Source organism: Neltuma alba, unplaced genomic scaffold, assembly GCF_004799145.2.
Source record: "Neltuma alba isolate B1F8T4 unplaced genomic scaffold, ASM479914v2 tig00010706_pilon, whole genome shotgun sequence".
Classification (NCBI taxonomy): domain Eukaryota; kingdom Viridiplantae; phylum Streptophyta; class Magnoliopsida; order Fabales; family Fabaceae; genus Neltuma; species Neltuma alba.
Window position 1 is genome coordinate 33965 of NW_021635541.1, and position 27874 is coordinate 61838.

General features: G+C 34.0%; 3 protein-coding genes and 1 pseudogene across 5 annotated transcripts; 2 read left to right on the plus strand and 2 right to left on the minus strand.

Moving 5' to 3' along the window:
- Positions 1–894: 894 nt before the first annotated feature.
- LOC114758494 (protein RMD5 homolog) lies at positions 895–5976 on the plus strand. 2 transcript variants are annotated; one of them, XM_028947546.1, is made up of 2 exons: positions 895–1005; positions 4511–5976. In XM_028947546.1, the coding sequence occupies exon 2, from the start codon at positions 4535–4537 to the stop codon at positions 5687–5689; it is 1155 nt and encodes a 384-aa protein (XP_028803379.1). In that variant the 5' UTR covers positions 895–1005; positions 4511–4534; the 3' UTR covers positions 5690–5976. The 2 variants fall into 2 exon arrangements, with proteins under 2 accessions (XP_028803379.1, XP_028803380.1); XM_028947547.1 differs by lacking the exon at positions 895–1005 and adding an exon at positions 1158–3848.
- An 899-nt stretch (positions 5977–6875) lies between these two features.
- Positions 6876–10799, minus strand: LOC114758491 (protein trichome birefringence-like 12). 2 transcript variants are annotated; one of them, XM_028947542.1, is made up of 4 exons: positions 10235–10799; positions 8591–8728; positions 8152–8401; positions 6876–7920 (listed from the first exon to the last, which is right to left on the minus strand). In XM_028947542.1, exons 1-4 carry the CDS (start codon positions 10765–10767, stop codon positions 7630–7632), a joined length of 1212 nt encoding a protein of 403 aa, XP_028803375.1. In that variant the 5' UTR covers positions 10768–10799; the 3' UTR covers positions 6876–7629. The 2 variants fall into 2 exon arrangements, with proteins under 2 accessions (XP_028803375.1, XP_028803376.1); XM_028947543.1 differs by having other exon boundaries at positions 7791–7897.
- Positions 10800–14267: 3468 nt separating this feature from the next.
- On the plus strand, positions 14268–21220 carry LOC114758492 (phosphoglycerate mutase-like protein 1). Its single transcript, XM_028947544.1, has 10 exons — positions 14268–14568; positions 15306–15379; positions 15535–15642; positions 15787–15866; positions 17601–17763; positions 18423–18497; positions 18641–18729; positions 19298–19420; positions 20727–20771; positions 20866–21220. The coding sequence occupies exons 1-10, from the start codon at positions 14406–14408 to the stop codon at positions 20966–20968; spliced, it is 1023 nt and encodes a 340-aa protein (XP_028803377.1). The 5' UTR covers positions 14268–14405; the 3' UTR covers positions 20969–21220.
- A 1947-nt stretch (positions 21221–23167) lies between these two features.
- LOC114758493 (fatty acid amide hydrolase-like) lies at positions 23168–27412 on the minus strand (annotated as a pseudogene).
- Positions 27413–27874: the final 462 nt, after the last annotated feature.

Here is a 27874-nt window from a genome sequence, read left to right on the forward strand (position 1 = left end):
AAAATGTGAGTGGTCTTGCCAATTATTTTTCGCAGCCGTGGCTGCTTTACAAGGCTCTCTAAATCTGAGGATATATATGAGATGGCTATTGGAAATTTAATGTCACTTTGGTGGAAGCAGTAAATTTTCAGAATTTTGTGACCGTTGTTGGAAAATAAGTTTCTTCTGCAGGGACTGACTCAAATTTTCCCTACAATATAAACCAAGCTATATTTAAAGGTTATTTGGATGAAAACCAAATCATAATTTTAAAAGTATTTTATTAATATACGAAGTAAATATATAGAAGAGTTTGTCTCTTTTTACAGAAAAATGCTTTTAGAAAGCACTTTTATACAATTCCAGCCACCCTCTTATTATGAAAAAATTGTCAGACAACTCGTACTTTATGAAATGAGACTGACATGCGACTTAATTTATATCCGTTCAAATTAGTAACAAATAATAAAAAAAATTTATAATCATAATTACAAAATTTATTATCTTAAAAATAATTGTAAGCTCAATTATTGAAGTAATAAAAAAGCCTAAAAAAAAAGAAAACGTATTAAATTTTTAAATAGTCTAAATTTAACAAAAAATTGAGATAAACGAAGAGAAAATAAAAATAGATGGCCACCGGAATTTAGGGTGTGTTAGACGGCGAGAAGATGGATTCTTTTTTCAATCAACAGTGTCAAGATGGATTAGATGCCAGGGATTTGTTAAGGACTTGCCCTGTGCCCATCACTACCATTGCATTTCATATTGCACATATTTTAAAAATTAAGAAAATAAAATATAATATATATATATATACTCACTTTAAAAATAACAAATTATCTAAATGAATATGGTTACTGCGAAAGTTTTTCATTCGGATTTAGATTTTGTTTTGGACAGATTTCCCGTCGCACGTGTGAGTGCCCCCCCATTCAGATTTCTTACTCGCACACGCACTTGCAGGAAGCCTGCATTCCTCGCCTCCCTGGTACGCTTTGCTCCTCTCCTCCCACTGTTTTTCAGGTAACAGAAGAAAACCACGGCCTTTTGCAATTATTTATTTTTCTCTAAATTTTTCCTAGATTCTCTTTTTTGTTTAAATCGTTTTTCTCCCTTTTACATTCGCTTTATTGAATGGGGCAAAGAATGGATCTCAATTGTTTTTGTGTTTTTTTTGTTCGAGAAATTCGAGAAGAGGTCGATTGAATGTTTATGTAGATTTTGATTGTTTTCTCTGCTTCTGTCTTCTCTGAGTTGTCTTACATATTGAATTCGTAGTACCAAAGAAGTGGAAGTTCGTGGTAATATTCTTATAAGCATTTGTAAGAAGCCCGATATTGTGATCGATTGAGAATTGGGCAATATGAGAAGAAAGTAAATTGTTCACTTTTTGCCTTTTATGATTGCATTCTGTGGAGTTTGATTCGTGCTGCTTAAGACCCTTGTTTTTTATGGACCTATGTGAGAAGAAGGGTAATTATGAGAATTTCGTTTAGGTATTTGATTCTGATGTTGTCTATTGGAGGACAAACTCTGTATAATATAATTGTTGTGGACATTGCAATCTATGCTTACCAATAATGAGTTTTTTTATCCTATTATACGGGAAAGACTGATTCTTGGTAAAGATATGTGTGTTGATTTTGTTTAGCAAATTTTGTTGTTGCTTGAGTGTGGTTTTGTTGCAATGAACTACTTCCAGTCAAATGAAGGCGGTGCTTCATTTTCATGTGACATCAAACTATAGAATTGTGGTTACATTTAGGTCCCATTTGGTTCAAAGCATTGAAAATGAGAGATAGGGACTAGGATTGCAATTGAAAAAAATTATTAAAAAAGTCTTTAGCATAAGCTATTGCTTGTTACGTGGGATTAGGCAAACCCAAGGAGGTAGGATTGGGGAATACCCCTTCTCCCCATGGCATTCCTCAATCCCATATACATGGGTTTGTCTAATTCCAGGTAACAAGCAATCTCTCATGTTAAATGCTCTTTTAATATATTTTCTCAATCTCAATCCTAATCTCTATCTCTCATTTTCAATGCATCGTACCAAACGGTACCTTAATAAGTTAGGTCATTTGAAAAATATTACTACAGCATTCACTGGAGGAAATAAAAGGGTACTCCTAAAGAAAGGACCAATGATTGATAATGGATAACTGATTATATTTGGTTATTTGCTTGAGGTTTCAAATATCCTTTATGATTGGTCATGGATAGACGACCTCTCTCTTATCTCTCTCTCTCAAACTCTTTCTGGTTTTAATACTTGATCATAATGCAAGAGATATGTCCTGGTGCTTTCTTGTTATAAAAAGTATTCGGACAAGTGCATTTCAGGCTTCTTTCTTTCTTTTCTCCCCTTTATGACTCTTGCAAAATGTGAAAGAGAAACCACCAATTACTTTGCATACTTGAACATGGGGAAAATGGGAAAGTACCATCTATAAGGCAACAAATTAGCTTTTTATTTTTTTGTATAGAAAATGATCTGATTGTATTGATAGTGTAGTGGTGTTGATTTCACCTGAAATTGACTCAGCATGGCTTTATTCTGATATCTCTTGTGGGATGAAGACCCACATTTTCACGTAACAATTAACAAGTAAATAGGCTCATGCTTTTTCCTAGTTTGGGAGAAGCTTATATGTTATTTTAATTGGATGATTCTTATGTGCATTGCCTAAAGCTGTAAAGGTTTTCTCTTGTTTTTTTTTTTTTTTTTTGGGAAGAGTCATATTTGGAGCTGATAGTTTAATTAGAGAATTCAGACCTTCATGTTTATCTACCTGTTACTGCTACAATTGTTGGTTGTTTGGTGTCCTCCATTAATCCCAATTGTAAGATGCCTTATTCTGAAACTTTTGTCCTCCTGAGTTACCTCACTTTTCAACTCACATGTCAGATTAGCTGTAGATCCTCATGCGAAATGAATCAGGATATTCAGAAGATTTATAATTATAATTCTGGCTGTATTTCTTACAATATTGGGATCCTGGTAACAACTGGGTTGAATAGTTAAAGGTATAATCTTAATTAGCATATTATTGAAAATCTAGAGCATAAACTAAACAAAACGGTTTGGTATTCCTGGTTGAGTCATTCTCAAATAGTGGGCTTGCTGCTGTTTCTTTTGCTTCTGTGGCCTTTGCCCTTTATTCCCCCCCCCCCCCAAAAAAAAAAAAACTAAACAAACAGCTGAGAGTCTTCAAGAGTTTTGTTGCATAACATTCCGTGCCCTTCTCCATTAATCAATATCACTTATATAGTCTGACATAGAATGACACGCATCATCATATAACTAACATACTATTGTGGCACACAAGATACATGCACAAATAACTGACTCATGAGCACAAAATCTCTGGAATTTGCATGCTTAGAGTAAGACATCTGAGCATCCTACATAATAACTGTCCTAATGGTTCATAAAATATTGACAATGCAGACAACAAGTTAAAATAACTTCCTAATTGTCATTCCTGCCAATAATAGGCCCCACCTTATTCGCGGATTCCATCCCAGGCTTCTTCCTTTGTCTAGTGTAGGTTATAATGGGTGGTAGAATCCTAACAGCTGTAGAATATGAGATATGAGGAATATATATAGCATGAATGAGAAGCTAAAAACGTGATTGGCACCTTTTTATACTGACCCCCTGTGGTTTCCCTGTCGTTAATTTTGCATTTTGGAGCTCTTTTGAGTCATTTTTACCAGTGTTGACTAAATCCAAATGAAAGGGTCTTCTGCGTACAAGCCAGCTTGGAAGTGATTTTTGAGCTTTCTTGTTTCATAAATCTTAGAAAGTATGGCCGAGTCCACTTGGAGATTCTCTACTATGTTTATTTAGAGACTTAGATGAGGTGAAGCTTAGATTCAATAAACTTTACCTTTTTTTGGTATTTGAAATCTTTTTTTTGTGACTTATGCACATTGTGTGTCTTTTATTGGAAATACAGTGATTTCTTGTTTGTAACTTCTTTTTCTTTGTTGTTGTAGAACTGTTGTTCTCAGTTTTATATCGCTATTCAGAACTCTTCAATAATTTTTTTTCCTATAAAAAGAAGCAAAGAAGATGCCGATGTTCTTGCTAAGCTTTGGACATAGGGAAGCCTTTTCAGTGGAGTTAGGATGCTAGGAGCGTATTGTAAGCTCTTATGAAATGTGATGAAAACAAACTTTAAGAGGAAATAGTTTCAAATTTTTGGCTTGCTTATGTCTCTCATTTTTGATAAATTTTTTTGACTATTCACCATACATATTCCTAGTTACAATTCTCTTTGCACTGTTGGAAAGGTTTCTCTCAGTCAAGAGTAAACGGTGAACAAAACTGCAGTGCTTCATTTTTGTTTTCTTCATATTAAGGCCAGATGCGTTGATGTGATGTAGCTAGCAATTCACTTTGTTGTATATACAATAAATGGTTTTATCATCATACTTGTTAGTTCGTACCCGGGAAGCATTAGTAGTTTTTTTTTTTTTTTTTGGAGCATGTCTAATTGGTTTCTTTGTTAAATTTCTGCAGTGGCTTCTTACCAAAGTACCAAAGATGGAGCTGAATAGTATTAGAGATGCATTTGACCGTGTATCTAAGAAACAGAAGTTATCTACTTCTAAGTTCCAAGAAGTCATTGATCAGGTAGGGCTTGAAATTGAACAGGCTTTGGCGAAAATTCAGTCAGCTCATGACTCAGCTCCTGGAGACCAGAAATCTATACTCACAGATCTTAAGTTTAAACTTAATGCTATTGGGGCGCTTCAACAGCTAGAAGGACCACAGAAAGAATTGAATATAAGTCTTACCAAGTACCAAAAACTTCTGGAGAAATCCTTAAATCCTGATGTATCCAAGGCATACAGAAATGTTGACTTTGACTTTCACATTGTGAATCAGATTATTGCAAACCATTTTTACCGTCAAGGGCAATTTGACCTTGGAGATAGCATCATGAATGAAGCTGGGGAACCAAATTTAAATTCACTAAGATCTCAATTCCTGGAAATGCATCAGATTCTTGAAGCTATGAGAGTTAAGAACCTCCAACCTGCTCTCACATGGATCTCTGCCAACCGAGCTAAACTTATCCAGAGTGTTTCCAATCTCGAGCTTAAGCTTCATACGCTGCAGTTTGTAGAGGTCCTGCAAAATGGAACTCAAGCCGATGCCTTAAAATATGCCCGAACTTATCTTGCTCCTTTTGCTTCCCTCCACAAGGATGAGTTCCAAAAGCTTATGGGTTGCCTCTTGTATGCAGGAAGGCTTGACAACTCCCCTTATTCTGAGTTGATGTCCCAAATCCATTGGGAGAGGACTACCGAAGAGCTGACACGGCAGTTCTGCATTCTCCTGGGACAATCCTACGAGAGCCCATTGAGTGTGGCAGTTGCCGCCGGAGTTGAAGGGTTGCCTACACTCTTGAAGCTGGCAAATGTAATGGCAGCAAAGAAGCAAGAGTGGCAGGCAATGAAACAGCTGCCAGTGCCCGTAGAACTGGGAAAGGAATTTCAGTTTCATTCTATTTTTGTCTGCCCAGTGAGTAGGGATCAAGCAAGTGAAGAGAATCCTCCAATGCTGCTTCCATGTTTGCATGTTCTTTGCAAGCAATCAATCATGAAGTTGTCGAAAAGCAGCACCCGACCCTTCAAGTGTCCTTACTGTCCAGCAGAAGCTGTATCTTCACAGTGCAAGCAGCTCCATTTCTGATTTGTGTTTATCAACAGACTCATAAATTTGGTGTGTGCAGTGAATTTTTAGCATTCAAATCCTGCTGGTTTGTATATAAAAGTTCTTTCTAGATTCGCTGTTACATTTTACAAGACCAATGGAGTAAATAAATATCCAAAAAAGCTGTTCATAACCTGGTGCTATCATATCTGTTTTCTGGGTAGATCAACTTGTAACTATTAACTAAGCATTCAAGTACCTGCTTCTACATTGAGAACTCGTATGATTGCTCTTGAACTTCTCTTTATTATAATGATTATTTTCTATATTAATTGTCATTGTAGTTTTGTGTTCTTTGCGTGCAAAATTCCTGGCATAATGGATTGATTGGAACCCATGGATATGGATTGTATGGGAAGATCGTTACATGGACAATGCCCTGCCCATTTGCAAGTTATAAAATTTAATTGCACAATTTGCTCTCTAAGCTGTGTTTCACATATAAAAAAAATTGCAAATGGGATGCGTCTCATCCATGAGGCTACAAATGGGACATTGTGCAGGCACTTGAAAACGACATTTACAAAAAGAATTGATCCCACAATAGCAATTTGACATGTATTTCACAAAAAAATAAATAATCATGAAAAACGAGAATGTGGTCCTCCAAAGTGTGCGGAATTTGAAACAAAAACACATTATTTATGACACTGCATAATACTTTTCAGGTCCTTAATTTAAAACATATTTAACTAATTCAATTAGATTAAACAAATTAGATAAGTTAATCAACTATAAAAAAAATGATATTTTTTCTAAAACAATATAATCATTTCTCTTAATATCCTCCCTTCTTCTTATACTTAATTATAATTAAAAGAGTATTAACATGGGTAATTTAAAAAAAATTAATAAATATAAAAAATAAGTCTTATATAAAAAATTAAAATTAACTTAATAATTAAGTTTTATATTAAAAATCGAAAGAGTACGACTTTTTAATAAATTTTAAACTTATATAGAGATTTTTATGACTCATTCACTTTTCACATCAATAAAAAATAAGTGTTTTTTTAGCAAGTACACGATATGCATTTCCTTAATTTTGTAGTCATCAAAATTCAGAATAGTTATTCCATACCATGAATTTTTGGAACAATAAATAACATTCCATAAATTTTATATTTAATATTTTTGCAGAATATTAAATGATTACAAGATTGAATATAAAAAATTGAAAGCTTTCAAATCTTTCCAAATACCAAAACAGGTTAAAGGCCCAATAAAATGACCAGGTTGAGTAAATAATAAATCAGCAAACTCACAATCCTATTGCTCCGTGCAGGATATAAAAGGACGCACTGAAGCTTCCACATCTAAGAATGCTAAGATAATTACTTCATCAGGTCATCCATAACCAACAAGCTTACTCTTAAATTCAACAGTTACTAATTTATTATTTGAATAAGTTGGCGGGGCTGCATCTATTGGCTATCAATTTCTCTTCACAAAATCAATCACGGCTTCCCTCCCAATTTGAGCTGCAACTTTTCTTCACAAGATCAGCATTGGATATTGCATCTAACCCCTCAAAGAAGACCCTCTATTCTCACATCTCCACAATAAACAAGCCTCGTACCATTTCAACGGCAAACACATGAAGTGGATTTCATGACTTCTAATCGTGCTTTTCAAAAAAATTTAGGTAGACCCAATCTATAAAAGATAAGTGTTACTAAACTAAAAATAATTAGACATGAAATTGTGTTATACATTTTTTCAATGGAACCTACATTTGACATGCCTGGGAGGTTGAGTTTTTCACCCTTGGACTTGTATCATTTACTTTGTCTAAAAATTGATTTTGTCAAGGGAAAAACTCAACCTCTCCAAAAGTTGAAAAACTCCTTGTTTATATTCGTATAGACTTCGTCTCTTATTTTTTATAGACTGGATCTACATAAAAACCTTTCCATTTGTCATGATCCACTGGTTCTTCCTAATGTATTAAGGATCAGTTGTGACAATATATCAACCCATGTGTCAGGGACACCAGGCAGACACCAGTGCATGCAATCCTGACCCCAGATTGTCACAGCATCTTGCCTTCCCAACCAAATCGCTGGATGAGCATCAGCTCTGAATTCACTCAAGTGAGTTAAATCAAGCACATGGATGTCAGTTCCTTGCAATGCCTTTTCAACCAGAAGATTCAGTTGCCTTGCTTCTTGGTTAACTCCATTGTTCCTGGGTTCAAACCATGAGTCAAGCTGCTCAGATATTAGTATCTATTTCTCTCAACTAGTGCATGAAACAAAAGAGTCAATGATCATTTCAACTCAAAGTTTAGGCTGTTAGGTGAGAGCGTGTAATGATTTTATTATATCCCTGACAAGGTTCTCGAGTCTATTGGTTTAGATGATCTCTGAATGCAAGCAAGAGGCAGAAAAGTAAGATCATATAGACAGCTTAAACACGAGGCAGGTTACAAAAATACAAACCTCATGCTTCTCAAGGGGCTTGCTCAACAAGCAGCTTCCATTTTGATTCCAGTCTCCACCATAGAAGTGCCTTGGAGATTGTAAACGCCAGAACTTCAGTGTCTTTGCTGGGAATTTGTCTTGTATGTATGAAACTGTGTTGTCAAGAATAACTCTTAGTCCATCAAACATTTCCAGTGGAGGAACAATTGGCCGTCCAGCCCTATAAAAGACAAGTGGCTTCTCTTTTGGGAATTTGTCATAATTCCACCTATTCAAGACCAGAATTGCTGAGTAACTGATAGGTTATAAATTTAGAAACTTCAAACAGTTACAACTAGCCAAGTCTCTGTCTTCTTTCTGATGTCTAGGCTCAACAGCTTTTTCTATATGCATGTAAGCAGTAACGTATTCCATAATTTAACAGTTTCAAAGTTCAGCATAGGTAACAAGAATTTACCAGTGGCCAGTGTTAAACACAAGGACATCATAGAAGCCTGCAATATTAACCCAATCATCTGCAGGAACATCAACATCTACTCGATATATACCTTCTGATCCCTCTTGATGTCCGTTTTCAGATTGCTTTGGCTGCCACCTTTTGATAATCAGTAATAAGCATATGAGATTGCTATTTCAAAATTATAAGGGCACAAACTAGTGAAAATAGAACATTATTTTTGAGAAAAATGCAAAACATAAAACTTCCCACTCCAAGAAATAGACCCTTTGTTCTCTATTTTCCTTAACTTTTAACTCAAATGTCACATTAGATGTCCAATGATTGACATGCTAACATTAGAGACATATGAGAAAATGCCACATCAGTAATGGGAAAGTTTGTTATGGTATTTGAGTTGAAGTGTGAAAGTTGAGGGACTTAGGAGCCATCTATTATGCAGAAGGAAAAGTAATAAAATGGAGGAAGTAATTTTGAAGGTGAAAATGACCTTTCAATAACTGCTTTAAAGAAGCACCAAAAAGGAATAAAAACACTTGAATAATGAATACATGAACACAATAGGCATTACAAAAGGAGGAAGGAGAGAGAATTCTTCTTCCTATACCAAACAAGGTCTTTATTTCTGTTTTCAAAAGTTTAGGGGTTATTTGCAAGTGGCCCAAAATTTATTGTTTTTTTGCACTTTCCCCTTTCTTCTGTATCCTCTCATAGCTAGAATGCAATGCGTCTTAAAACAAGACCAACAAAAAAATTGCAGTTTGTATTGGAGTGCTAACAGTAGTAGCAGTGTCACTTCCATAATGACACCATAAAAAGAGAACCCTCAGCAGGCTAATGTATAGACTATAGATAGGTAGGAGCAGGAGGTGGCTACACTTGTGAACCAGCAGGCATATGCTTCCATAAAATACGCCCATGTCTACCAAAAATGTCCAACAATTTAGACAAAAATATCTTTATTCATGAAAAATTTGGCCATGATATTCATAGCATACCAGCTAACAAACAAAATTGCATTTCTGTACACACTTGAAGGATGAAGTTTAATGCATCACGCAGATGAGATATAAAAGGTATGTCATTAATCCCACTCCTGCTGATTTTGAGTTGAAGCTCATTATACAAAAGATCTCATATTCTAAGCTAGTGCTCCATTGGATTGATCCTAAAAATATCTAAATTCTAATAAAAGCCAGTTTCTCTTCCTAGGTAAAACACACTTTTTACGCACCTTATTCCTCTAATGAATTCAGTATATATGAATAAGCGTTCTTTTTCCTTCCCAGTCAGTGAACAACATCATTTCAAAACATGTGCGCAAGCAACTCACAAGTAAACTAAAAGCAACTATTTTCAATAACTAGTAAAATGCACCTGAAGCTAAAAAAACTCGTTGCAGTTCTCCGACCAAATGACCCGGAGATCTCCTCAAAAAACTGATGTGCCACCATTTGTTATTTTTGAGAATTATACTCATTACATATTCGAGAACTAAATCTCAATAGACCGAATAATGCAAGTAACAAATTGTTCTATTGCTATGAAGCTGTTCCTGCTAGTTACTAATATTGGTAGAAAGCACTGAATAAAGAAACTCATGCATAATTCAAAGTGAAAGAACTAACGCAGTAATATTCTTACTGGTATTTGGAAAGCAACACAGCACGATGATAACCGACAGTGACATTGTACTTGGGAAAATGAGCTCCTCTCCAAGCTCCCTTTCTTTTCCACTTCTTAGCACCCGCATCAGCATTTCTCAGAATGCATAGAAACGAAGCCAAGAAATTCTCATTCAGAGAATCCCCAACAAACCCAATATTCTTATTCCTCATCAACCCCATAAATCGAAACGGGTCAATTCGCGGCAGCTCACAACCCTCAGGCACCCATTTCCACGAATTGATCAGGTTCATATTTTCCCTCTTGTTTCTCAAACAATTCCATGCGTTCCGGTGAAATGGGCAATTCTCATCGTACAATGGCTTGCGATTTGGATCTAAGACCCAGCTGCCTCTGAAGAGATTACAGAAGGAGGATGTGGGAACTGTGATCAATCTAGAGGTTGACGAAGAGGGTCTATAGATAGAAACAAATGAATAAAAGAAAAAGAGGGATGCAAAGGTCAGTAAGAAGAGCCAAGGGAAGAGCGGTGAAAGGAGTTTCGGAGACATAGCATCGGTTCTGGAGAGGAGATTCCAGAGAGTGAAAAGAATCTGGACAACGACGGAGAGAGTCACGGCTCAAATTATTTTTTAAAAAAAAAGTACATAAATTATTGGAAAAACCATATTGAGGTACCTATACTTTTTCTCAATTTTTAATTTGGTACCTATGTGTTTTTTCCCTTTAATTAAACATTTAATTTTATCTTTTTAGCAACATTAGCTCCTATAACTTTGTTCTATTGATATTTTGAGTCTCTATATAAGATTAATGATGTTAATAGAGCAAAATTAAAGATTTAGTTAAGAACAAAAAACACATAGATACCAAATTGAAAATTGAGAGAAAGTATAAGTGTCTCCAATATGGTTTTCCCTAAATTATTTATCAAAAAAAAAAATCCCCTACCTGTACGTTGCTTGAAAAAGTTCTCAGAAAAATCTCAAAAAAATAACTGTTGAATTTTAAAATTCTAAATCAGTATTAGTTATTATATTTGTAAAGAAAATGACTACACTCAAAAAATAAATAACAACATATTTTTGTAGTAATTTCTGATTTGTCATTTTAAAATTCAACAGTAAATTTTTTAGGATTTTTCTTTTTACATATGTAAAAAAGTTATCAAACACATTAAACATACTTATAGAATATATCTGTAAATTTACAGTGTGAATCTTATTCTTATAGACATACATAATACTCATCTGGTACTTAATATAAAACCTATTTAACTAATTTGATTAGATTAAAAAGTTAGATAAGTTAGTTAATTATAAAAATATGACATGTTTTTCTTAAAATACCATAATCATCTTTCTTAATATCCTTCGTCCATCACTTACTTGATTATGGTTAAGAGAATATTTATAAGGGTAATTTAGAAAAATTTAATAAATATAAAGAATAGGTCTTATATTTAGGACCAAAATTAACTTAACAATTAAGTCCTACCTTAAGAACAAGAGGAGTACTAAAGTAGATCATTTATTTGTAATTAATAAACAATTTAAAACAAGAAGTGTTTCATAATGCAAAGTCTTATTATAATTTTTATGTTATGTTAGTTGATGATTGATTTTAGCTCGAGATGATGGTATTAAATAGAAAGAGTTACCTAATACAAAATCCAGGGGATAGTCAAGCAAACCATAGGGCTTTAGAGTTATTGCATTGAGCACAAAAATGATCAACGGCTTCCAGAGCTGAGCAGCCAAAAGGAAATCTGGTTGAGCAATTTAGATTATTTTTCCGAAGAATGACCCCAATTGGCAAGGATTGATGTATCATTTTCTAAACAAAGAGAAAATGCTTCATAAGTAGTTTGAGCTTCCGTGTCAAATACCATATAGGCTTAGAGAAGAAACCATTTGGCAACCTTGAGTAGTAGGACTGATTGGGGATCCATTTGAATCCCATTTCAGTTTTGTATTCACTATCATTAGAACCACTGTAAATGAGTTTCTCTTCTTAAAGTGTGAGTGAAAGAGGATTATTTAAAATTATCTGAACACTCTATTCGTTGTAAAAAGTTATACTACCTCTAATTATAATTATAAGACCTCGTTTGTATATTACAAACAAAGTTTTATAATTACAAACGAGATTTTATAATTAGAATTAGAAGTAGTTTTTTTATTTTTCCAATCTAAAGGCAGAATATTAAGAAAGATCACGTAGAATTAAGTCTCAAATCTAAGATCATATTGTAAATTGTGATTGGTAGATCATACTGTGAATTGTACTTGATAGACTGAGCTATCTAAAACTATACCAAGTGATTCAAAAGAATGTTTCTTTCATTACGAACTTCCATTTAAGATTGGATACGATTAAATCAATACAAAAATGTATACTTTTTCAAAACCATGAGGAGTTGTATGGTTTATGATTATGGATGTTGAGTTCATATCAACTTTTATTAAAGATTGAGAGTCAACATTGATGATGCGCCAGACTTGCTTAACAGGGAGAAATCTATTGACTAATACAACTTATGTAATTGTAAATCCTCCCGTTTCTTTGGTGGGGATGAGGAGGAAATTTCTATGCTTAAGATGCATTTTTCTGAACTTCATCTGAACCACCAACAAAATTAATGCACGCCAATTCTAACACATTAGAGTCTCCATATAGATTAATTTGAAATTAGTTTCGCCTATATAGTGCGAGGAGATTCCCACCCATTCCTTGGGGGGTTGGAAGAGACGTGGAGTGAACCCACACAGACATAATATAAATAAAGTTGGACTCATTCATTAATTTAAAACGGAACCAGATTCCGCCCCGACAATACACGTAGATTAAGGAGAATGAAAAAGAGAAGCAGCATATGATCTGATGGTGACTGAGTTTGGTATAATTAAATTGATTTATGTTAACAAAGTCCTTACATATGCAGTTTAAATCTCATGGTTTTGTGAATTATGAGCTAATTTTTTATCAATCAAATTAACCTAGCTTAAACTCAACTAAATGTGGATTTATACTCATATATTGACAATTTTACTTTTATGGGATGTCCTTTTTTATAATTGATAAATTATTCCAAATGAACAATGAGAGATGATTTTATTAATACTGCCTCCGATCCTTAATATAAGAGTATAAGACTTTATTTGACTTTTATTTTGGTCATAAATATAAAACCCAAATCCACTTTGTCTATCATATTTATGTATTTTTTTCAAGGTAATCCTTGTAATAATGATGTTTTAGTCAATACACTTGATTAGCAAGGATATTTTAAGAAAGACACTCTATTTATTTCAAATAACTAATTTAATTATTTTTTAATTTTCTCAAATTAATCAACTAGCTCTTATAATTAGGATTGGAGGTAATATATTGATGGATAATGAATGGTTTAATCTTCAAAATGAAAAGTCAATATATTTTTTTGATTAAAAAAAGATCAATACTACCCTCAGTCTTTCATATAAAAACTAGTTAACTACTTTAAATAGATTAAGAAAACTAATTAAATTAGCTATTTGTAATAAATAAGTGTTGTCTTTTCTAAAATATTCTTACTGATCAAGTGTATTGTATAGAACTATCATTATTACGAGGACTATCTTAGAAAAATGGATAAATATGAGAGATAAAATAGATTGGATCTTATATTTAGGACAAAATAAAAATTAAACGAGCTCTTATATTAAAGGTCAGAAGTAGTATATTTTAATAAGCATTTAGAAATAATCTAATTACCTATTTTATGAAAAAATTAAATGATCTTCTTCTAGTTCAAAAAATTAAAGAACCTATGTAATTCATGCAAAATATAATAAAAACAATCAAGAACAAAAAAAAGCAATAATAAAAGCAACTTCTTAAAATTTATTTCCTAAATTATTATACCCCACTAAAAAAAATCCCTCCATTTGACCCTGGAGATAAAAAGCATGTGAACAAATTGTATTAAAATATGAAGAAAAATTGGTTTTGATGAGCTTGCTTTAGTTAGTATAAAGCTGTCACTTGTTCACATAATTCGGACGCAACGCGATTTGTGCCGCCGGAATTTTATCGAAATCGAATGAATTTGGAGAAGCTAATTGACTGGACACAAGGCGACGCAACATAACTACCAGAAATAGAGCGAAGAACAGAAGAATAAATTACTGTTCATCGCCAATGTTCAATGAGCTTTATTAGTGCTTTTATATATGCTCATCCTCATTCTGTTTCTCTCCCAGCATTCCGATCTACTTCATCTTCTTCTTCTCTGCGTTATCGCTCCTGTTCTTCTCCGAGCTCCTGCAAACTTGACCTTCATTTGATTCCTTCTGCGCTCTGCTTCTCTGGTACTTCCTCAGATCTCTATGCTTGTTCATACGTTGCGTGATATTTGAGTAAGATGTTTTGCTTTTAGATGAGTTGTACAGCTTGATTCTCTTCTTCGGAAGCTCCGTTATGACTCTGCAGTTTTCTTGCTTGTTTGTGGTTACTCGCTAGTGTTTTGTTAGATACTGTTGAAATGGTGATTTAAACAGGCATTGAGTTCGAATTCTATGTGCGTAAGAATTCCGCAATTTTCAGAACGGTGAAAAAAAATTAATAAATGTGTTTGTGATGGAAGTTTGTAGTTGGATGTTGCTGCTAAACGAGCTATCGAACTCTTCTGAAGATCGTGATTAAGGCGAGGAGTCTGTCACAGTTTACTTGATAGTTGATTTTGCTTCCTGTGTACTTTCTTAGAGGTTGGTGATTATGCAGGAGACTCATAGGATGTGCGTATACTGACATGTGTAGACCGTAGAATATGTCGATAGTGAGAATGAAGTGACGGAGCTAGTGAAACTATAAATAACCAAGCATAATTTGTAGACCGTGGCAAAATCTAACGAACTGGGGGGGAAATAGTATGCATAATTGCAAATGAATTGTTAAAGGATAACAATCTTGCGGTACTAATAAATAACAGCACGCTGTTCTAGTCATAGTTCACGTTCTGAAACATGCATTTTGTTATTGCCAATATCGTGGAGATCTTGTGCTCTGTTACTTTAGGCGTGATATCACTGTTCTGAATGTTCATCAGGTTTATCTGGAAATATGGATTGTGGTGCTGGTTCAAGTTTGTATCCATTGCATCGGTGCAAAACCATTCACCTGGTTGGTATCAAACTCACTTTACTTTCAACACATTATATCCAGTGTGGGTTTGAGGCTGCTATATATTTCATTTCAAGGACATTCAAGATTGCCTTCTTTCTTGGTCTTTTTTCTGCAAGTCAAAGATTTTCCAACTTACAAAATCATACGTCCAGGTCAGGCATGCTCAGGGGATCCACAATGTGGAGGGAGATAAGAACTACAAAGCATACTTGAATCCTGATTTTTTTGATGCACATCTTACTCCACTAGGCTGGCAGCAGGTAAAGCATGACTGCGCAAGTCCGTTTGCAGCTTATCATGTGGAATTTATTCTGGAAACCAGGGCTTACATTTCTTGTGGCTTTCAGAGAAGAAAAAGACATTTTACTCTGTGAGAGTAAACGATAATTTCTCTACACTGACAGGTTGACAATTTGCGTAAGCATGTTCATGCTTCCGGGCTCATAAAGAGGATTGATCTAGTAATTGCATCTCCTTTATTAAGGTAATAATACCTGTGTTTTGATCTAGTGATATCGGTGAACTGATTCTTCTTTTAAGGATTTACAACCCATATTGCTTTCTATTTTGCTTGAAAGATTATTTTGTTCATTTCTGCTAATATTGCTGAAGGTGAGGAACCTGGAGATTATGACAGAGGTGGGAAATTGAACTTGAAATTTTGAAGACTTAATGCCACTACTCTAATTTTTTTTTTTTTCACTTTCTATTAACTCCAATTATCAAGGCAGATTTGTTGAGACTGCTTTTTTTTTTTTTGGGCGAAATTCAATGGTCTGAAAATGTTGTGCCTATTTTGCCTTGGTTTCCAGAGATTTTCTAATAATGTTTTCTGTAACGTTCTTTTCGCAACAAGATGTTATGTCTATATTTATGATTATGTTTATACTTTATGGTTTAGACTATCAGCATTTTACCTTTTCCTGGATGATCAGCGTCATTTAGTCTACATACTAAATTGTCTAACTACATAGGAAGCAATACTGGAGGGCAACTACGGATTTCTCTAGTGTGGAACATTGGTGAAACTCGTGTTAAAAATAAATGTTTGTTGATATGGTACTACTACTTTTTCATATATCTGGTATATTACTTTCAAAATCACACACAATTGCTGCAAGATATACAGAGACTACTGCGTAATGGGTTGCTTCTATGTATTGTTGGCTATCCTATAATGGGTAATAATGGGTTGGCTACTTTCACTACTCTACAATGTTGGCTTCTATATATCCTATAAGGATATTACTAATAATGGGTATATTACTTTCACTGCTCTACGTTGTTGGCTTCTATATATTGTTCGCTATCCTCTATTGCTTTCATATATATTGTTGGCTACTTAAAAATATAATGGGTTGCTGGAGATTTTGAGATTTTCTGTTTTGTGAAAACAATGAGGGGGAGGAGGAGACTTAAACTGTTACATTGCAAAAGCATAGTATAAGTAACAATAAGGAGTAGGAGGGGCAGGAATATTAGGTTGGCGAAACAGTAGCCACTAGGAAGTGGCTGTTATAATCGCTAGAGATGCCTAATTAATTTAACAGAAATAACCCCTCTAACTCTATAAAGAGTGGATGGCTGGATCAGAATCACTGGAGATGAATAAGATGAAAGGCCGGTGACCTGCCACAGATTGGCAACACAACTTTTACGTATATGTTACTTACTATTTAGCTGCAAATCTCTCCGTTCCCAACACTGGAAAGCATTTGTGTTGTGTAGCATAAATAAAACAGGCGATTGCCTCTCGGCATTAATTATCTTCTAAATCCTTGGTCCCCTTATGGGGATTTGTGATGCTTTTTTAATTGGTATGTTTAATATTTTTGTACAATGCATCTAGTGAGGTAAAGTTTGTTGTTGCTATTGCTACTGCTCATGCTGTATCTTTGAATACGCCATTACTGGGACCTGATGCTAGAACTTACAAATGAAAGATCGGCACCTGTGGCTGTTTAATGGGTACATCACTCGTCATATGAGCAAACTTAGCTCTGGGAATGAATTGAGTAGCAATGTTTGCATGATATAGTTTGGGAATCATCATTCATTTATATTATGACTTTATACTACGGATAATTTCATATACTGTGTTTCGCCATTAATGGTAGGATTCCTTGTGGAGCCATATTTTGGTTGTTTGAATTACTTCCAGCTGAGGAGGTACAGACAATATGGATTAACATGGCTTACGGTTTCTTTGGCATTTAAGGACTCTACAAACTGCTGTTGGGGTATTTGGTGGTGAGGACTACGTAGATAGAACGGATGCATTGCCGCTTATGGTGGCAAATGCAGGAAACAGTAACCGTCCAGCAATTTCGAGTCTGAATTGTCCACCGATAGTTGCTGTTGAACTTTGTCGTGAACATTTGGTGGGTAATTTTGCAATTTGGACTTATCATGTGGGCACTGTCTTGGTAAAGAAAAATGTTTAGGAGAAAAGATAATCACCGCGATAATTTGTCTACTACCATGCACTGGAAAGTTCTAGAATTAGCTTCGAGTAAATACTTAATTTCTTGATCTCCAAGGATGAATTTAGTTCCAGTAACGCCAAAACATCTGGATCCACTTCTCCTTTTTCATTAAATAAAGCGATAGCAGTTCGTTTTGTATTTTATCTCGTGATTGAACCAAAAACACGGGGGCAGTTTAGTGGAATAATTTGAAGATTATTACTTTTTTCTGTTGATGGGTTTTTATATCACAGTCTAATCATAATTTAGCCCGATGGTCTGACCTGCGAATATTGAGCGCTACACCAAAAATTTTCATAGGCCATTGAATGATATTAAGGTAACAAAAATGAACTAGAAATCATATGCAAGAAAATACAATCAGTTATGTATAAATTATTGAAAGAGATGCATTTGCTTCATCATTTTCTCATCTCTTCTATGAAATTGCCAGAAGTTTACTTTTTGCCGAGTAAAAATTATTTCAACATACCTTTTATACAAGTTTTCTAAAGCTTAATGCATACATTGACATGAGAGCCCTTGCTTATTTCTTCATGTGTTTGCTTGTGCAGGGAGTTCATCCCTGTGACAAAAGAAGAAGCATCAGCGAATATGAGTTTGCTTTCCCTGCAGTTGATTTCTCACTGGCAAGTATTACATTTCTTGCAAATCAAAGATGGCATTTTAAAATATTAACAGATGCTTGAGAGCCTTCTTAAGCAGTTTAAAATCAGGCTAATTTTATTGCTTTCTTGGGTTTTATGCCAATCCCTCTGAATTTTCTCTTCAGATAGATAGTAATGAGGATACGTCGTGGAAGGCCGACGTTAGGGAGACAAAGGAAGAACTTGCAAAAAGGGGTTTTGAATTCATGAATTGGTATGAAACTACGAATTAGTTATCTTGATTCTCCATTATATTAGGACCATATAAAGCTTAAGAAAGTGATAGCTACGTCTGTGAATTACTTTTTCTTTTTTCTATTTTTCAAGGTTCTACCCAGATATAATGTAGTTCTACTACATGTGCAGGATTAAGATCCACTTAAGTCTTGTAATATCTGTTGGTTTTCATGCCAAATTTTAAAGGAGCTTCTGAGTTTAATCAAAATCCAAGCTGCTTAAAGTTAAACTTCCTTATGAGCTTTTGAGTTGAATGAGAAGTTCATTTCTTTGTTGGAGTCCGTCAGTTAATAATTAAGAAATTATCTTGATCTCAGAATTGTGAGAAATAACATGATTACTTTGTTAACGTTGAACCAAAGTAATGGCATTTGTTTCAACAGCCAATAATAACCGTTTGAATGTGCTTTTTTTTTTTGGGGGGGGGGGGGAGGGGAATCAATTTTGTATATCCTTTGTTCTTGCCACTGCTCTTGAATCTATCAGTCAGAAAGTAGAAACTTCCATGAAATGCTTTGTAATCGAAGTTTTCCGCGCAATCACAGGTTGTTGACTCGCAAGGAGAAGGAGATAGCTGTAGTGACGCATAGTGGATTCTTGTTTCATACTCTAAATACGTATTTTGGAAATGACTGCCATCCCGTCGTGAAGAAGGAAATATGCAAGCAGTAAGCCTATTGATTCCTCAGTCTTGGAAAATTTATTTGCGATTCTCACCTCTTTAACATATATTGCATGTGAATTTTCCCTGTGAAGCATCTTAGTGGTTTCTTTTGGGCTGATTAATGCACTTATCTCCATAATTTCCGGTACATTTGTTAAGAAAATAGAAGAGGTTGTCAAATAGATCTGGACATGCTATAGGCAAAACTAGACCTGACCATCTAAGTGATCATCCTGTGTCTCATGCTTATCCATCTATATAATTAATTTGGATTTACTATCTTTTGCGGACCACATGTACTTGGAATTTCTCAGACAAATAGATTCTTTAATTGTGCTAAAATAGAGCGGATTATTTAGAGCGGAAATATGGGTTGAAGCCCGCGGGCCAGTCCGCCAACCCGCCTAAAGAGCGGGTTAGGGTTGGCATTTTGCCAGCCCGCACCACATAACCCGCGGGTGTGGCGGGTTGGCCCGCCTAACCCGCCACCTTTTTTTATTTATTTAATTTTTCATATAATATATATTATTATATTTAAAAATTTTCTTCTCTCATTTACATCTCAATTTCATGTTATATAATACATATGTAAATAACAAATCTTTTTAAAATAAGCATACCATATTTGTAGCAAAAATTTAATAACTACAATCAAATATAAGATAATATTTATTACAGAAAAAAAGTATTTTAGAAAAATGTGGTGAATGAACTTTAAAAAAAGTTAGATAAATGCACTTCTAATTTATTAAGAGATAGTGTTTTGTATCAAACATGACATTTGTATAAAAAAATTATAAAATTTATCACTTGATAAATTGATGTTGAATGTTAGTCATGTAAAATATTTGTAATATATTGTTTTATATTTATATTGACTATTTTAAATGTGGTTAAATATAATTTATACTTGTGATTACTTTTGAAATTTTGGATCACTATTTATTAGTTTAAAAAATTAAATAAAAATAAGATTTAAAAATTGAGAATTAAAAAAAAAAAGATCCGCCAACCTGCCAACCCACTGTGGCGGTTAGGGTTGGGACTTTTCTAGCCCGCCAAAATGTGGGCTGGAGGCCGCAACCTGCGGGTTGCTCGTATTCCCAGTTATAATTCTGGAGTTTGCCAACCCTTTCGTGTTTATTCGTAGTCTAGTTCTCAAGTTTTGAACTTGCCACTGTGATTTGGAAAAAAAGAAAACAGAGAGAAACTGAACTTTTACAGTCTGTAACGAAAGTTATCATGATTGTGATAATTTTCGTTCCTATGAATGAAGCGTGGGGTGACTATTTCTTCATATGCGTTTGCAGTTTTGCCAATTGTGAGCTTCGCTCCATGGTCATTGTGGACAGAAGGTGAGGGTACAACTTCTTCACAAATTGACGAAGCTGCTTTCATCATTAATCAATCAGGATTTCCAAAATTAAATTAAATTCTTCCTGCTTCCAGCATGACAGGTTCGCATGCATCAACAACTAACTATCCAGGCAACATGCCTTCTGGACGGGATCTCCCTAGCGATGTTGCTGATGAGAAGAACGAACAGAGATAAGGGTCTAGTTCTTCTTCTCCTCCTATTAGGTTTACTTTAGGCCATTGAGACGTTGAGTTTCTGAATAGGCCTCAAGTACTCCATTTATGCTATGATATTTTCATCTTGAGCCGACAAATCAGCTTTTTTTTTTTTTTAACAAGGAAAAAATCATGGTTAATTTTGTGCTGGGACTATTATAGATCTTTTCGTTGTTAAAACCAAAAAAAAAAAAAAAATCCTTCCATGTTTTGTGTTCTTGTTTATAAAAAATGATGGTTTGCAAAAATTAAGCAGTGATTAATATTTTTCTAAAATTAATATTTCTTTTCTAACCATATATTTGGGAGGAGGGAAAAGGAGGAGAGGGTAAAGAAGAAAAAATTTAATGACCTCAATTTAAAAAATTGGAGAAATAGGATTTTAAAATTTTAGTAATAAGAAAATGTAGCATAAAAGAATAATAAAATTCAATTAAAAGTTGTTAACACCATTTTTTTAATTTTTTAAATTGAATTTATTAAAAAGATGAAGTAATTTGGGGAAAAAAAAATTTCCAAAAAAAGTCTTTCAGTCAAGAATTTTATTGGTTGGAAGGATTTAATAAGATTTTATACAGCTAGGGTACTGATGCCCTACAAATTTTATTTATGGATAAAATTTTTAATGAGGAATTTTCCCTTGACTTTCCCTTTTAAATACATCAATTAATTTTCATAAATTTTGTAAACAGATAATTGGCAGATGGAGCACATTTTTAAGCCATAAGTTGCATATATTTATTGGATTTAATGCGAAGTACTACCCTCAATTTTTAATATAAGATTTAATTTCTGATTTAATTTAATTTAACGTATAAACTAGATCCGTAACACAATTTTTTAGACACATAATGATGGGGACTGAATTTCTTACCGTGTGTGTGGTGTTAGACGCTAGCCCCCTGAATTTTATAAAATTAAGTCTAAAAATTTTAAATTAATTTCATACCCAAGACTTTATTTAATTATGTTTTTTCAAATTCAATTTTATATTACACGTAAATTGGAATGTAAATATTCTCAATGCTTCAATTGGTAAGTCGAAAGCATGACTTAAAACCGGAAGGAAAAAAAAACAACACCAATTAAATTATTTTCAATTGTAAATATTTTGTCATTTCAAAATTTAAACATATCAAGTTTATCTCATAATTAAATTGATTTTAGATGCCACCTAGATGCTTCAGCCGAACATTTCTTTTCTAAAAGGCATCACTAAGCTGGCTTAATAGAGATATTTAGCTTCAAACCTTGTTATGCCTCATAATTTTCTACCACATAATTCTTCCGTCATCTTAATCTTTTACTTGTAAGCTAACTAACAAAAGTATTTACCCTTTAAAGACATCGAAATAACATTTAGCAACATAAAAAAAATATTTATTTAATCAATTAAGATATAACAATTATGAGAGTTTAGTGTCATTGGTCAATTTTAAAGAAGATATAATCAACTTAAAAATAAAAGGAATTTTGTCGCCTTTAAAAAAGGAATAAATTAAACAACTCTCTAAGTTAAGGACAATTTCTTTTTCATTTTATCATTGTTTTTATTACTCCCTCCAATCCTAAATATAAGAGTTAATGGGGATCCTACATATAAAAACATCATCCACTTTATCTCCCAAATCTATAAATTTCTTCCCAAACTCTTTATTAATAGCATATATTAAAGGAAATTTCTATCAATATGAATAATGATTAAAAAGGGTAATTTAGGAAAATCAACACATTTATTACAAATAACTAACTTAACTAATTTTTTTGAAATCTATAAATTAATTATCTAACTTAGGTATTTAGAATCGGAGGGAGAAACTTTCTAAACACAATTAACAATCAAAGCAAAAGATACTCCAATGGAAACTTAGCTCAAATACGAGACACTAACTCCCACATTGAGTAATATTTCAAGCATGGAATGCTAAATGCTTAAATCTCATTTAGTACGAGTCTATGAGATGCTTGATAGGTAAAGGGGCTAGTTCTCTTGCCTTGTAAGCTAGCTTTTGGATATGGATATAGTATCTCATTCCACTTAGCTACCCGTGTGGAGAACTGACCAAGTCTCCATGATACTCCTATCAACTTATGTATTATCACATGCACCAGTTACCTATCTTTCTACTTATACCAATGAGACACTGAATTGATAACTGTATGAAGCACAGAACAATTATTGAAGCATATTTAACAGTACCCAGGAAGAATATGATTTTTTTTTTTTCCTTCGGATATGTCAAGATCCATGTTTTGTCTTGAAATTATTACAATTACTACCTGCAGAACATATTTCCTGGGAATAATGTTCATGCAATCAAGAGTATCATCCGAAGAAATGAGATGTCCAGAGAATCAAACATACTGTGCATATAATAACTCACAAATAACGGAGACTGCAGAAGCTTTAGCTTTGATAAACGCAGCTTCAGTTTGCTCTCAGAACATCATAGTATTGTACAGGTTTCTTCTTCTTCGTCTCCCCGCAGAGTTTCTGTGCGCATTAAACAGAGAAACAGATTGACCTATATTGCACGCAACGGGAAACTACGCGGTGGCCAAGAAATTGAGCTTTTTTCCCAACTACATATATTGAGATTCTCACACTGATCTCTATACTACTAAAAATGATACTTGAGGACTCAAGTTATACTATTGACAGTGCCAAATTTTAAAAGTAAAATCCTCTCAAAATGTCATAGAAATAAGCTGCTATTAGCACTTATAGAAAATGACAGTTGATGATTATTAATGTTATGACATGTTTAGAGTATGAATGGTAGATTTAAGAAGCACTAATTGTAACTTGTTTCTCCGGTCTTCGAAAAAATTTTAATTTTTACGATTCTAACAGTTAACGTTATGAGTTGCAGTCCCTTAAGTATTATTTTCCCCTTACAGTAAGGTCAGAATCTCATCTCAATATCTTTAATGATAAAAAGCTTAACATTAAAAGTCGGGCTCGCCATGAAATTATTCGTGACCCCATTAGCACCATTTCATGTTATGCATAACAGAGTACGTACCTCGACGGCAGAAGCTAGACGCAGAATTGTTGCTTCCCCCCATGGTCGACCTATTAGTTGCAAACCTATTGGAAGTCCTTCTTTATCGTAACCAATCTAAACATTGAACACGTTAAATAAAGAGGGGAAACAGAATTACAGAATATAAGCAATAATCATATACTTTTTACACCAAAAGAATAAACAGTGAAGAAGAAATAGTCTCTTTTAGTAATTCACTTCACTCTCACTCACAGGTATAGTAATTGCAGGGAACCCAAGAAGATTTGCAGTGATGACAAAACGCATAAGATAACCTGAAAGCCAATCCTCGAATGAACATGTGGCTAGAGGCAAGAATAATTAGATGCAGCACTGAAGCCGAATATAAAATCACCTGTAACTGGAATATCTGTCTCGCCACTTTTGAGAGCACTAGGTGGTATTTTAGGTGCCGTCATGCTGTCAGGAAAATAAAAAGTAATTTAGTTTCTGTTTCTGGAGGATATATAATTCCAGCATAAACAAAAAAACTAAGCCTTAATCCCAAAAATAATTAGAAGTTTGATTTGGTCAGTAAGTATTTATGATTCTTCGTAACAATGATACTCAATTTCCAGAGCCCCACAACGCTGCCTATGCCTTCTTCAGTTGTAATCGTAAATTCTATAAGGGGGTCACTTACAATTCAATATTGTAGTAAAAGACCTTAATAATTAGAATGTCTCTCAAAAATAATAGAAATTAGTTACTATCGGTGCTTCTTGAAATTTCGACTCATACCCTCTAAAATTACAACCTAATTTTTCCAATGTTACAAAGTATTTTCATCCAGTAGTAGTCAAAAATCCAAAGCACCTTGCAACGTCAAGGATATTAGGTTAAAATTTTAGAGAGTATCAGTTGTAACTTTAAGAAATAATGAGAATTTATTTTTAGTCTTCAGAAAAGATTTTAGCTATTAAAGTTCTTAACTGTTAATGTTATAAGTTATTTTAAGTGTCATTCCTTGTTACATAATACATGATGGCATGAGCTCCATAAGAGGTGAACAATTAGAGAACCCAGTTCTCTTTGCAGGGAGAAGAAGGACCAAGGCGGTATGTTCCAAATTGCCGTTAGAAAGTAAAAGAACACATGAATGCTAATTGATTCAACTCAATTTCGTAGCAAGTTGAAGGTCCATCACAATAGATTGTACTTCTATCACAATTGTTTGTTATATGTACATACCCTGTTGTTGGAGTCACAATAACATCCACTTTCTTGAAAATCTCCATATGGTAATACATGAGCCTTCGTCTGAAATGGAAAAGAGGATTAGAAGCTACATAGTTTAAATTATATTAAAGAATCTACGTGAGAAATACTTCTAACAGTGGCAGCACATGATTTTTCCATATCATTGAAAAGTGATGCATAATTTGAAGTTGAAGCTTCATAAATATCTCTCTCGCATCACCTGAGACACTGGGCTGCAACATAGTCTCCTGCTGTAAATGATCGGAAAAGCGCGACACTTGTACGGGTATCATATGTCAGCTTTGTACCTTTCCTACAACAGAAAAATTAAAATGAACATGATATGCGCGCGCGTGCGCATGGCTAGATATTGAGAGTTTCCAGTTTTGAGTGCTTTCAACAACAAATGAGAAGATTCATCCAAACAACAAATAAGCCATAATGCCTTGTTACAATCAGAGAAAATATAAGATTACTAGCTTTAAGCTTCAAAATACCCAAAAACATACCCGTCCAGACAATCAGGGTTTAGTGATGCTATGCACTCAGAGCCAATGGAAACAACATGGGCAGTGCGCATCTCATGAAGCTCTGGTACAACAATCTCTATTGTCTTCATAGGTGAGAAGATAAAAACAGAATTCAGCATTGTTTGACTCTTTCATGCTAAACCTAAAACTTGCTCTCTCTTTTCAACAAGAAAAATAAATTTAATACAATCATATGATACTGGCCATAAACTTACTTCACAACCATGGTATTTTGATAGCAGTTAAGAGCCTCCTCACACTTATCAGAGATTTCTGTTGAATGCACATTATTAACCACTGCGCAGGAATTAAAAAATATTATTTTCAAGAAAATATATCATATATATCAGAAATACAATCAATTCTTAAAGGATCAGGTGATTACCGGAGTGTACTTTCCTAGTCGCAATGATCCCAAAGTATTCAAATCATCATAGGATAACAAGTTTGGCAAACACGGTGGTGACTTCCAAAACAAACAAAAAACGAAAAACAAATAATCATTACAGAAAAAATATTGCACAGCTTGATATCAAATAGAAAATGACAAGAACAGCTTTGCTATAATTTTAACTTCTAATACATGATCACATTTCTCGTTGACCAGGATAGTTTTCACATGAAAACCGTTATGTCCTTTGTTGGATTGCAAACACTAGCCAATATATGTCTTTTAAAAAGTGTCTCCTTCCCACTCTCCACTTCTATACCGAGAATATATGGCTCCACATAGACTTAAGCTAGCTTTTGGGCTGTTTAATTTACTGTCATGTACTTAAACCCTATGAAATCTACAATTTGAAGTTCCATGTTAAATCTCAGTCTTCTATACTTATTTTTTAAGAACGTAAATCAAAGGTTTAAAGATTAATTACCGGTCTCATCCTGATTTGGTCGCAAGTGATGAACCCAACATTGCTGCATACCTGATCAATGATTATTAATAAAGTAAAATTATCTACATGCAAGAGCTCCAGGCCTTTTTTTTTTTTTTTTTGGGACTGAGCAAGAACTCCAGGGTTAGGCATATAATGTTAAAATAGGATGACATCATGATCAGGATTTTGGTTCTTCACAAAAACAATTGAGATGCTGTACCAAACAATTGGAGTGACATATGCATAAACTCTAGTCTTGATATCATTGAAGTGTTCATAATGGAAAACAAGAAAAGGGCATCACACTTTGGTCAGCTAACTCATTTGATCCTTAGATTGGAGAAAAAAATCTACTTACCACGTGCAGAAGTCATTAATGATATAGAAAATCTAGAAAATAGATATGTATGCATGCAGCTTTCAAAGTATATTTGCATGTACATGTTATGTTACTAAGAAATTTTGCAAATTTATGAACCGTACCATTTCTTGGATGTTTTGGGTGCTAAAAAGGATAGCAGCAAAATAATTTATGGAAGTGAGGGAAATTATACAAAAATTTTAACATAAATAGAGGAAAGAGGAAATTAGCTTGATTTCAAGTAATGCAAACCAGAAGCCATCAAGTCAAATGAAGAGATCGTCAAAGACAGAGAGACAGAAATATGAATTACGCCACTAGCATGACATCCTCAACTGTTGAAGCAATGGGTCCAATAATTTCCACAGTCCCGGAATCACATAATGACCTGCAAGAAGAGTTGAAATTTCAAATATAGTCACAAATTACAGCCTTCCATAATAATATTTTATTAGTTCTTAGAGACAGAGGAAACTTCGGGGAATTCTCATTCTATGTATAATGAGATGCAATTTCTATTAACAGCAAGAAATAAATGATTTTGACAGTCCTGGACGTTTACATAGATACAAAACAAAAGTAGAAAGAAAAACAAAATTTTCTGCATTCGAGAGGGTAGAGACTCTCAAGCGAAATAATTTGTTCCTTCACCTTTCACTCTACCTTCTAGCTCTTAAACCCAGTTAATAGCATTTCTCTGTCTTTTCTATTCCTCCCTCATACCGTGTACCATGTGAAGTTAATTATGCGAGGAACATCTCATGGTGTGAGACCTTATCATTCCTCTCACTTCCCCCGACCTTTTTTTCTTCTTTTTTCTCTTTCTTCTTTCTGCTATATACTCTACATGGATCGATCAGATACTATATT

Bases quoted from the DNA above. Each gene is read 5' to 3' on its own strand.
- LOC114758494 (XM_028947546.1), top strand. From the start codon at position 4,535: ATGGAGCTGAATAGTATTAGAGATGCATTTGACCGTGTATCTAAGAAA.
- LOC114758491 (XM_028947542.1), bottom strand. From the start codon at position 10,767: ATGTCTCCGAAACTCCTTTCACCGCTCTTCCCTTGGCTCTTCTTACTG. The intron at 8,729-10,234 runs GTAAGAATATTA...GATTATCAAAAG, and splicing joins GTGTTGCTTTCCAAATACCA to GTGGCAGCCAAAGCAATCTG. The intron at 7,921-8,151 runs GTTTGTATTTTT...ATATCTGAGCAG, and splicing joins AGCCCCTTGAGAAGCATGAG to CTTGACTCATGGTTTGAACC.
- LOC114758492 (XM_028947544.1), top strand. From the start codon at position 14,406: ATGAGCTTTATTAGTGCTTTTATATATGCTCATCCTCATTCTGTTTCT. The intron at 15,867-17,600 runs GTAATAATACCT...TTGGCATTTAAG, and splicing joins ATTGCATCTCCTTTATTAAG to GACTCTACAAACTGCTGTTG. The intron at 17,764-18,422 runs GTGGGTAATTTT...TTGCTTGTGCAG, and splicing joins AACTTTGTCGTGAACATTTG to GGAGTTCATCCCTGTGACAA.